The 12,048-nt window shown below is 51.1% G+C and overlaps 1 protein-coding gene across 3 annotated transcripts in view; it reads right to left on the bottom strand.

Annotated features, from left to right (window-relative positions):
• Window positions 1-11,841, bottom strand: part of Wwc1 (WW and C2 domain containing 1) — a 146,441-nt gene extending 134,600 nt beyond the window's left edge. For 2 of the 3 annotated variants that reach the window (XM_021732790.3, XM_040272080.2), the window contains exon 1: window positions 11,199-11,840. In XM_021732790.3, coding sequence (XP_021588465.2) covers window positions 11,199-11,317 — 119 coding nt within the window. In that variant the 5' untranslated portion in view covers window positions 11,318-11,840. Of the gene's footprint in view, window positions 1-11,198 lie in introns of all 3 variants that reach the window. The other variant, XM_040272079.2, reaches the window with a different exon arrangement.
• Window positions 11,842-12,048: the final 207 nt, after the last annotated feature.

The raw sequence follows: 12,048 nt of genomic DNA, 5'->3' as shown, positions 1-12,048 counted from the left end.
CCAAGAGCAGGGAAGATGCAGGAAATCACACCATTCTAATAATGCAAAGAAGGTGCTCTGGAGCTTGGCAAGGGAGGAGGGGCAGGCTTTTCTACAATTTGTCTGAGAGCTGAGTCACCACACAAAACAAAGGAGATGTCAAGTGAGGGGGAGGGCCTGAAGAAGGGAGTGTGGAGGATCAGCTTAGACAGCAAGGGTTCGGGCATGATATTAAAATGCTCAGAAGTCCACGAAGACCATTTCAGCTGGCTCCCTACACCTGTGCTCAGAAAGGTCTGCACCCTGTCCGGCTTCTGCCACTCCACCACTAACAATGTCTGGTCACTCTGGATGACAGTGGCTCATAAACTTGAGTGGGCAGCAGCAGCTCACCCGGAGGGCTTGTTGAACTGCAGATTGCCAGGTACACCCCCCCCAGAGCTTCTCATTCTGCAGGCCTGATGTGGGTGAACTTGATACGCTGCTCTGGGACCACATCTGAAGAACGACTGTACCAGGCAAAAACCTCGGGGGCCACAGTGACCAGTAAAAGGACTGAAGAAAAACCCAGGGTCCGCCACTGGCTGCCAGCGAATATTTGTTTTATGTCAGCCAAGAAAATAAACCAATTTTAAGTTGGTTTTGAGACTCCTTGAGCCGTAAGATGCCTTTAATATTCCTGTCTAGCAAAAGTCATTGTTCACTGGAGAAGGGTCTATCTTCTCAAGTGTGATCCGTGTTTCTGCGGAACATTTTTCTCAGTTAGAAAAACAAAGAAGAAATGGTTTATGTCCAAAAAAATCTGGTCCTCAAAATATATGAATTGGGTAGTAACAATATCACTATACAGAAAGCTATAAAAAGGACTGGGGTGGGGGTTGGGGTGGTGCAATCATTGCAGTTAGAACTGCCTAGTGAATGGAAGAGGAATATAATAAAGGACCTTTAATGTGATTTGTATCAACCCTAATTTATTCTCATTTTGCCAATGAAGAAATGGAAGTTCGGGAGGGTGTGAGTGATTTGGCCAAAGTCAAAGAACTAGCGAATGACAAAGGTATATATAATTGAAGGAGAGGTTGGACTGGGGATACAGTTCAGTACTAGGGCACTTGCCTAGCATGTGGGAGGCCCTGGGTCCAATCCCCAGCACTGCTTTCAAAAAAAGGCTTTAATCAGGTAGGGGTGGAATTTTTCAATTCCATAGAAAAAGAAACATGCCTCTTCTCCTCCACCCCTGCCTCCCTACACTACCTAGAACAGAAAAGTTCCCAGGAGTGAAGAAGCCCAGAGACCCTTCCTCTGCCACTCAGAGCCAGTCTAAGTCCAGCTGGGTGAAGTGGCTCAGTGTGAGAAACAGTTCCTGTGCTCTTCTGTGACTGGGATATCTAAATTCTATTCATTCTAATTCAAGACAAGTGCCTGCTGGTTTCCAGAATCCCCCAGACTGCCTGCATCTCTGTGCTTTATTCCAGCATGGACAAGAAAACCCTATAGCATTTTGCTTCCACTTAGGTTTTGGTTAGCAAAACCAGAACAACATACACTCCACAGTCATGACAGTGCAGGGACCATTTCCTTTAGCCCTGGAAGGAGCACTAGGTGTCAGCCCCTGTTTTCAGTTTCCTCATCTGCAGATATATAGTAACCACTTGTAGGTTACTGCAGTGATTCTAGGAGTCAATGTATCAGTGGTTCACAAAGTGTAAGACACAGGTCAGCAGTGTCACTGGGGACCTGTTGGAAACGTACCTTCTCCCACAAGATCCATGTGTCACAATGTGGTGTTTAATAAGCCTTCCAGGGGCTTCTGATGCTTCTTCAAGGCTGACAACCACTGCTCTCGAATGTATGCACCACAAAGAGTGTGTGCTGGTATAATCTCTGCAACATCTTCCGTGCTAGAACAATGGCTGCCCTATTGCTGGCAAGCCATTTGATAAACAGCTATCAATGCTAAATGCATCCAGATGAACAGGAGAAGAGGGAAACTGAGGCTCAGAGAGCTTGGCCCTTCCAGCTGTATTTGCACAGCTCCAGGACGAGCCATGTCTCTCACTAATTTGCAGTAAATTCCATGCATTGGAGACTGATCACCTTATCTCACCGCTGCATTCCCAGCACTCAAACCAGCTCATCACAGCAGGCTCTTGGTAACTCCCTACAGAGGTCAAAGTTCTCCAAGCCCCACACCTAGGTTCACACCATCACCATCAACAGGTGTCACACACACCTCGATTCTCCTAAGATGGTAAAAGAATTCTAAAGAACATCAAGCCCCTGGTCATAACATGATTTATCTGTTTAACTATCGGCCAGTCTTCCTCATCTAAGTGTGTACCCCACTGCAGTGGGACTTTGCTCTGATCCTTGGCACTGGTGAGAGAGGCTGAGCACAGTAGGCACTCCATAAATACCTGCGGAGTGAATGGCCAACACCTGGCTGGGTGGGACTGATTAATGCCAATGCCCTTCGGCACCTCCACCACGCTAAAATGGACAGACAGGTTCTCCAACAGCTGTTGAACAAGCGCAAGCAAGGAGACGGAGTTGCAAGGACATGCTATCAAAGCAGTCACGAGTGAATTCCAGGGACCCCTGCTCCTGCACCACGCTTCCCAGCTCTGCAATGGCAATTCAATTCAGGGCCCCGCTGGCTGTTCACACAGCCTCAGTGCCAGCTCATTGGCAAGGGCTGCTTCACTCCAGAAATTCCAAAGAAGGGCTCGGCTCTGATAAGACTTGGGGGGTGTGGGGGAGTTTACTGATTTATTTCTGTAATGAGCCCTGCCAAGGTGGTTGCAAGCACCACTAAAGTCAATGTGGCACAGGTGAGCTGTGGCCCAGCAAGAAGAAGTCACGCTGGACGGAAGAGGTGGGTTTTAGTCCCTCTACCAATGCATGGGGGCATAAGTTAGCCTGGCAATGTAGGGCTCCCGGTGGAGAGCATGATGTGCACTAGGCATGCTGAGACTTCTCGCATCTGGGGTCATCTCATCCTGGTCATAAGCCTGGGGTAGGCACAACCTACTGTTATTCCTGCTCTACACTGAGAAGGAACTGGTTTAAGGCTACTTACTACCTGTGAGAAAGCCAGACGTGACCCTGTGTCTCTGATCTTTATGAAGGTCTTATCCACTACAGGGGGTGGTGTGTCACACCAATGACTGCCCGCAACAGGTGAATGTTACTCCATGAGCAATACGGTAGATACACTGTCAAGTCCTTGGTAGCAAATCAGCCCTCTCCTTCTCTCTCTCTCTCTCTCTCTCTCTCTCTCTCTCTCTCTCTCTCTCTCTATGGAAAGAGATGGCAGGGATGGAAAGAGGAAGACTTGGCAATCAGCAGACCTAGATTCTGATTCCAACTCTGTCCCTTCCTACCTGTGCACAACCTTGAGAGCTCATTACCTGACATCTCTCGGTCTCAGTTTCTCCATTTGCAGAAAAATAGGATGCACAACAGTGCCTGGCATGGGACAAATGCTGACTAAAGATCATTTGAGCTGATCATTATTACTGATCATCATCATCACCTGGCGCCAGTTGTTCCCACTGTTAGTGACGGAAACACCAACGGTGCACTCGCAAGAAGTTGGAGTGCATGATGAAATGCTCCCAGAGCCACGACTCTCCCAGAAAAGCCAGGGCAGATGCAGGATCGCAAGTCTGTCCCAGGGTCATCTCATCCTAGCAGCAGCCACCTGAGGCCTGCGTCTTGATATTTTATCCTTCCACACCAGTTTCCAGTCGGTAGACCCCAGAGGCAGCTCCAGTGGCCAACCAAACAAGCAACGGCCACCGCAGGGCAGAGAGGAAGCCAGTGTGTTGGGGGTGAGGGGACCCCCACCAAAACAGACTCCAACAGCAGCAGGCAGCCGCAGGGGAAAGTCAGCAGCTGCTGCGGGCCTGGTGTCCTCAGGGCCAGAGTGATGAATGGAGCAAACCAAGAGGAAAAAGCCAACAAAGGTGTCCCTAATCTTGATGCAGTTATCATGTATTTTTTTTTTTCCCTCTCTGACCATGGAGAGAGAACTTAAGCCTCAGTCCCTTTTCTTTTGGCAGACATTTGAAACGGAAAGATCCCATTTCTTCCCAGTGCGAGATGTCATGGGTAGAGAGGCTACTGGGGGGGCGGGGGTGCAAGTGATTCACAGCTCTGGTTCTCTCTCCACTCCACACCCCCATCCCTGTCCAGCATCTTTAGAGTACATCCCCCCTCCAGCATCACAAGCAGATGCGGTCCCATTATCCCGCATCCCGGACCCCATTATTATGACAAGAGGTTTTCTGCTTAGGAGCTGGAGGCTGAATGGCCCGCTGGCAAAGGTTAAATAACAAAACGCTGCTGGATCCAGTTTCTCAGTTTTTCTCTCCCTTTATCTCCCTCTGAAGCAGGGATTCCACAGCCAGGCTCAGCCCAGCTGCCACCGAAGCAAGTACAGCTTCTGGCTACCGCACCTCCAGGTGTGTGGGGCCGGCTGGCCTTCTGTGCAGGAGAGGCCTGGTATGAGGTTTTCACACGAACTCAACCCAGGTCCAACCGCAGTCCTGTCCAATCGGAAGTGCTTCCCTCAGCAAACAGCAAGGAGCTGGTGACAGAAATGCCACTGGAGCCACTTCTCCAAGTGAAGTGGATTTCACTCATCTAGGGCCCTCACCCGGCTGGGGACTGTGAGTCCTTGTCACCTAGAGACACATGTGACCAGAGAGAACTCCTGACATGAGGTTGGCACTTACTAAAAATGCTACACGAACCTGACCATTCAGACGGTCCGGCCAGGTACGGGCTGTCCACCTCCAGCCCCCGCTCATCCCGACCTTGTCTCTTCTTACGTGCACCTGAGCTTGGTGTGCCAGCCTCCCTGGTAACTAAGGCAACCTGATTCTCTTCCCTTCAAAAGGGCAGTGTTTCTCTCACGGCTACCTGGGACCCCAGGGAATGAGAAAATCAGGTCAGTTTGACTAAGCCCTCTCCCTGGAAGGGGGAGGGATGGGGACAGAGAGGAGCTGTCTTGGCTACTCATTCCCTGGCTGTTGGGAGCCTTTGCCCAAGCGACTTGGAAACAACTTTGACCTGCACACACTGCACCCTACAAAGAGTCTCTGCCTCCATCTCTGTTCTCTCATCTCCAGAGATCTGGTTAGCTGGCTGCTCCCAAAGGTAGAGTTTATGCCAAACGGTCTCCCAAGCACCATGAAGATCTCAACGGCTTCTCCAACAGAGACTCCTTAGCAACATCCCGCCCTGAGATCACATCGCTTTGCCCCTTTTAAAGAAGGAGCGGTAACCCTTAAACCCAACTTGTCAAAAGGGTGGGACCTTGACGTGGGTGAACAAACCTGGCCAAGGTGACCCAGAATGCCTAACACGAGTGTAGGTTCAGAACTCTGGCAACTGGGTCTCCATCATTCCTCAGCCTTTCTAATTTCTAAGTCTCAGGTGCTCCTACACATGTTATGCGGCTGTTGAAAGGATTACATGAGATCACAACACAAAATGCTTCACCTAGCAGGCAGCAGAAGATGAGGATTCAATAGATGGTGGCATTTATTGTTATCTTACTCACTTGTGGGTTCCCAAGTCTCTTCTTTCTTTCTGTTATCTATATTAGTACTTTGTAACCTTATCTCTGTCTTAAGAATTAACCTTATGTTCCCATGCATGGTAGATGCTCATAGAATATGTAGTTTTTGAACTTGAGCCTTAAAAAGAGTAGCGGAGCCCTCTAAAAATGTGCATATAGGTATTATATATAAATTGGTAGAAAATGACATCTGCCAAGCAATAACCCTAAATCCATTTTAACCAGTTGTAAAAACAATAATTCATTTGTGATCACTAGTGCATAGACTGTTCAATATACTGCAAACTCCTATGACACCACACATGGTGACCTTGACACTGTGAACTGAAACTCATCAATCTACACACCCAAAAAGGATTAGAAGAAATAATTCAGTCATAGCATAAAACATCCCTGAATTCTTACCATGGAGGAGGAGAACCTGGATCTGATTTTTAGGGCAAAGTTTACATATAAGAAAAAGGAAAAGAGACCTTTACTAGACTCAACGTTGGCATTGTTTACCATGTGACCTTGGACAAGTCACTTATCTCTGAGTCTCCGTTTCATCTATGAAATGACAGGCATGGGTTGTATAACCAGAAAGGCCTTTTGCAGGTGCAAAGTGGGGTGGAGACTCAGCCTCCCATGGACTCAGGCGCTTTGCAGGTACTTTTTTCTAGTCAAACTGGCATTCCCTAGTGCCTCCTGAGTGCCAGTCTCCGAACTGGCCGCCCTGCCAACATTAGTTTATGAATGCTTGGAGTCAAGCCTCATAGATTTATGTGCTTTTCCTCATCCGATGAAAGATAAAACCAAGGTTCAGAGAGAACGTGTAACTTATCAAGGTCACTCAGGGAGCAGGTGGCAGATGCCAGCCCCTGTTTCCATTATCCACACTTGCCCTCTGGTTGACCAGCACCGCTACAGGTGATTGAAATCATGCCTATCCCAGTTCCATTTCCCAGGGCCAAATTCCTGAGGCAGTGGAGCACAGGACTTGAGTCAGCAACTCATTCTGCAGGAGGCTGAATGGTGCAGTGGTTAGAAATGTGGGTTCTGGAGTCAGCCTGTGGGTTAGAAATGTGGGTTCTGGGCAGTCAGTCACTCAGAAGCTCTTCAAAAGGGTTGAGTACTTAAGCTGAGGGTGGTGTTCAGTGGTAAAGCAGTGCCCTAAGCATGCATGAGGCCCTGGTATTTTTTTAAAAAATTAGTAGCTTCAGCAAATCTAGCCTACCTAGATTATTCAAGTAGATAATTGTGCCTAGTCTCAGAGTTGTTAGAAGGATTTAAAGAAATAAGCCATGTAAAGCTCTCAGCAAACAGCCTAAATAGAGGAATTGCTCAATCATTGCTTGTTCTCCACCTAAATAAAAGGGCACATAGAAGGTGACAAACAGCCTCAACTCAGGGCAGGGGTCACAAACCTAGGGTCCATGAGGCCCCAGAAATTATGTATGAAATACTTTGTTGGGAGGCTGAGGCAGGAGGATGGCAAGTTCAAGGCCAGCCAGGACAACTTAGTAAGACCCTGTCTCAAAATGCAGATGTAGCTCAGTGACAGAACACACCCCTGTGGGTTCAATGCCCAGCACTGAAAAGCAAGCAAGCAAACAAATAAATCCTTGGGGACAAATCCTGCTCCTGGTCTGTCTTATAAGAGTCCTGGGACCCCATGGAGGTTAATATCTTTTAACCGGTGAGGACCCAACTTTCTACAATGCAAACTATTTGTGAAACAGATGAGCAAAAGGTGGTCCTGAATCAGAAGAGGAGCTGTCCTCTCTGCCTGGCCTCTTGAGCCACGTGGCCTCCAGATCCAGAAGTTACCCAGAGTTCTCAGGTGCTTCCTGCAAGAAGTTGTGAACACACAGCAGGCAATGGGTAGGAATTAGGCTTCAGGAAATTTCTCTGGTAGGACCAGTCCCAATGATCCATTCTTCCTCAGAGAACAATCAGTGTGTTTGTTTTTGCAGAGTATGAAGTTAAATACATTCTGACTGCTGGCCCTGTGTTGGCAGCTCCCAGAAGCACCCAAGTCTGCGGCATGAGGAGCCCCCCTCTCAGGGGCTGTGTAGGCCTGACATGCAGCACCTGGCTCTCTATGCCCTGTCACCTCCCTACATGGGCCAGGACTGGGGCAGGGCCTGAAAGCGCTGGAGCCTTTTGCCCAGTGGGCAGGGCCCAGGCTACCGACTGGACCCTCTCCGGTTGTTGGGACAACGGTCCTCAGGAATCTCGGTCTCCCTGTGCTCCCTGGGTGAGAAGGGGCGCAGTTGGCAAGGCTGGCCGCTTGGCTGCTCTTCCAACCCCCTGGTGAAAGGGGAAGCTGAAAACTGGATTCCCTACCCCCAGGAGCTCTGTGCGGACAGCACACAAAACAGCTCAGCCCAGAGAGAGGAATGTGCCAAGACATTCTTTAGGGTTAGTAACCGGAGATGCTATTTTGTCCTTGGTGGCTAAGAAATCACTTTTTCAACTGAAGGACCATTTGACTTACTTCTTTTAAATTCAAGGGAATGGGTGGGCATCTCCATGATTCAGGCATGGAAAACACCAAGGCAAACACACACACAACACACACACACACACACTCTCACTCTTTCTCTCTTAAGGAGTGGGGTTTTTAATGGGATTTTTGTTGTTGTTGTTGTTCAAGGCATTGAACAGCTGCAAAGACGTTACCTACTCTGGGGGACTTTATCTGCTTCCTTCTGGGGTGGGGATATAGCTCAGTTGGTAGAGTGCTTGCCTTGCATGCACAAGGCACTGGGTTCAATCCCCAGCACCAAATAAATATATAAATAAATAAAGTAAAAATTGCCTCCTTCTTTTCCACCATAAAATTAGTGGGTAAGGAGAGGCAGAAGGGTCTGAAGTCATATCTGAGAGCTGGCAGCCCTTGCAGACTATACAATCAATCTCTTCTCTTGCCCGTGGAGCACTTGAACTTCAGCAAGCTCAAAGCTAGTCCACGGAGCCCAACAGGCAGAACTAAAAGGTAGAAATCCCTAACCAAGCACACAGAAGGGAAAGTCCAGGGAAGCACATATATATGCTCAGCTCAGCTCTACCCAGACACCTTCAGAGCTGGCCTACAACACCTGGAGCTGACCCCAAGCTCAAGTGCCCCACACCAGCCCAATTCAGGTAGGATGACCAGGAAGCCCAAAGATAAAGCCTTACAAATCAATGAGTAGAGCTGGGGATGTAGCTTGGTGGTAGAACACAAAACCAAACCTACTTAGTGGGTCCAGTGGCACATGCCTATAATCCCAGCAATTCAGGTGGCAAGGCAAGAGGATCGCAAGTTTGAGGCCAGCCTCAGCAACTTAGAGAGGTCCTAAGCAATTTAGCGAGACCCTATCTCAAAATAAAAAATAAGGGCTGGGGGATGTAGCTTAGTGGTAGTGACCTTGGATTTAATCCCCCGTACCAAAACAACAACAAAAACCTACTTACAAGGTGAAGGTAAACAGCTCCACTAAGCATCTGTATGCTCTTGCCTGCTCTCCATCACTTGCCAAGCTGATTAAAATCAAAGTCTGTGCAGGCCTGGCACTGGGGCCTTAGTCAGGCCACAGTGTCCAGCTAAAATAAAATGAATGACACTGACCATCTCCCAGCAATTACTGGGATTTTTTAAAGTTCCTCTCTATTTATGGCAATAGATAGTTTCCCATTTGTGAAAGTGGCACAAAAATTTTTAAGAGTGAGTTGATCCAAAGTCAAGTATTAAAGTAAGCAATACCTCAAGTGGATATACCAGAAAGTCAAGAAGGTGGCCCATGTGACAATGAAATGTGGGAAACTGTTCTAGCCAAGTCAGTCCTTCAAAGAAAGCTACATGTTGTCCTCTTGCAAGGGTAAAGAATTACAGCTGTTTGCAAAACCTCCCAAGACTGCATTATCATCTCAGATGCATGGTTATGGCTGCTGGCCTGGTAGTCCTCAACTTCCAACATGACATCCAACTGCTAACAGGCACTGGGTGAGGTCAACTGCAGGGACTTAAACTGTGGGAGGAAAGGTAAGCTTGAATTTGCCTCTTCTTAGAAGACAACTAGAGAAAAGGGGCTGCCAAGTTTACCCACATGTGGGGCAACTGATTGACATGGGGGGGGGGAAGCACATCAGGAAAACAAGTTTGGCAGACAGAATGTCAGAGCTGGTCAAGAACTTGGTGCATGCAGGTGGGAAGATAAAAATTCTTGAGCAAATCACAACTCAGGGCTTCAAATTTTCTCTTATGTTTTAAAAATGGAAGTTGGGCTCTGATGGCTTAGGTCCCTTCCAACTTTTAAGAATCCCACTATTCAACTCCTTCCCTTCCAAGCAAACCATTCATCTGACACATAGGGAAACCACCGCAAAGAGGTCAAAGAAGTTTGCCTAAGGGACACTCTCCAGCATTAAAATGTTCTGTTCCAGATTTGGCATGGTGCTGAGCAGAATGGGCACCCAGGAAACGATGAATGAATGAATGAAGACAGAAGTACTCAATGGAAACTACTGGGAATTTCAACTCTCATTTTCTTTCAGCTCCTTTTTAAAAAATTTTAACCCACATCTTTCATACACCCCATCCTGAACTTCTGAGATATGCCCCACCCCCACCCAAACCCCACATAATGAAGGTTCCAAAAAAATCACCTCCATTGCTTCAGGGGGACCTGACCCCCAAGGTCACAGATCAGGTGAAAATTTCACATTCCTGAGACGCTTTGACCACAAACCGTGTCAGCCTAGGAAAACAAAGTGGTCCGGGGGTGGAAAGGGGTCTCGACCCCCACCCCCAGCACATACATGGAGAGGGTGTGTGTGCAAAGTAATTCCAAGTAGCCCAAACCGGGAGAAAGTCTAGGGCGTTCAGACTGCACCTGCCTCAGCACAATCCCGTGCTCCAGTCGGCTAGGCGCTCACCAAGGTCAAGACGCACTGGTGCAGGGCTGAGGAGCCTCGGGCCCCAGAGAGGAGAAAGGGAGGAGAAAGCGGTGATGGGCAGGGCTTCGCGGGAGGCCTCTCACCTCCATCTACATCCTAACAGCTTCCAAGTTGCAGTGAGATTCCTGGAGAACCAGTCTCCCTTGGCTGCCCTCGCCGGCTCCCTCCTTCCCGTCCCACCTGGGCCTCCCCAGACTTGCTCCAACACTCTCAGGGGCCAAGGAGGCACCTGTCAAAATGCACACTCCAGGCTGTCTTCTCCTTCCTCCAGTAGTCTCCACCGAACCCAGGGTCCCTATCACCCCTCCAAACCAGATCCCATCCCCCTCCCCCAGGCGAGTTTTGTGGAAAGACTGGGCTTCTCCAGCTGGGTCGCGGCCCCCGCCCCCGCCGAACCTCTCCCCATAAAGGGGAAGGGGGCGGGGCTAGAGCTTAAGGTCAAAACTCCTGGCAGGTGCTGGCTGGGGCCTAGGTACACCAGCAGGGGATGGCGGTGGGGGCAGATCCGGCCAGCTCACTGGCTGTCCCATCCTCTAAGCACCCTGCTGGGGCAGCAGTGGCGCTCCGGAAGGGGCGGGGGTGGGAGGCAAACTGAAGAAAGCGCGAGGGACTCGCTGAGCTCCCCTGCCCTCTTGCCCAGCCCGGGTCGGTGGCCTCAAGGGCAGGTGGGGACCCTGCCGGGGGGGCCGGCAGCTTCCCGGGGTCCTACCTGTCCCGCGGATCGATCCAGCTGGTGGTGCGGTTCGTGTGGTCTATGTAGTAGACCTTGCCGTCGAAGTCGCGAGCCTCCTCCCAGCCCTCCGGCAGGGGCAACTCCGGCCGGGGCATCTTCCCGAGCGCGGCCCGCGCTCCCCCATGCAGCTCGCGGCCGCCGCGGGGCTCAGCGGCTCCGGCCGGCCGTCCCTAGTCCAGGCGGCCGCCGAGGCACCATGATCGGGGGGTGGCGCCCGCGGACTGGGGGCCCTAATGGGGGCCGGCCGGGGTGGCGCCGCTGTCCATGCGGCCCTGCGGCCCCGGCGCCGCCCGCTCCTCCCGCCGCTGGCCTCTCACGCTGCCATGTGCGCCCGCAGCAGCGCGGTGCGGGCCGGGTGCGCCCAGCCGGCCAGGCGGAGCGGGCCGAGCGCTGCTGCCGCCTGCCCTCCTCCGCCGCCCTGCTCGCCGCCCGCCGCCTCCCCAGCCGGCGCCGTTCCTTCTCTCGGTTCGGCCGCTGCGAGCTCGCCCGCCCTGCGACTCTGCCTCCGCCAGGTGCGGCTCGGGCGGTGCAGGTAACTGCGCTGCCCCGGAAACGGGAGGCGGAGCGCCGGGCTCCTGGGTTCCCGGGTCTCCTCCCCGCGCCCAGCGCCACGAGGGCGGGTCCTAGGGCCCGAGACGCGCCCCCTCGTGGGACAGTCCGAACCGCCGACCACCCCTGCGCTGCCCTTGCCAAGAGTAAGGGAGACTGCCCGTTACCTGGGGTCCAGAACCAGAGGCGAGCCCCAGGAGGTCAGGACAAGACCCTCTCTGCCTCTGCTTCCCAGCGCTACTGGCTCTCCCACCCCGAGTGTCCAGGGCTCTTGGCA

This window comes from Ictidomys tridecemlineatus, chromosome 1 (assembly GCF_052094955.1).
Source record: "Ictidomys tridecemlineatus isolate mIctTri1 chromosome 1, mIctTri1.hap1, whole genome shotgun sequence".
NCBI classification, from domain to species: domain Eukaryota; kingdom Metazoa; phylum Chordata; class Mammalia; order Rodentia; family Sciuridae; genus Ictidomys; species Ictidomys tridecemlineatus.
The sequence above is the reverse complement of the archived record's forward strand: the minus strand, read 5'-3'. Positions and strand labels throughout refer to the sequence as shown.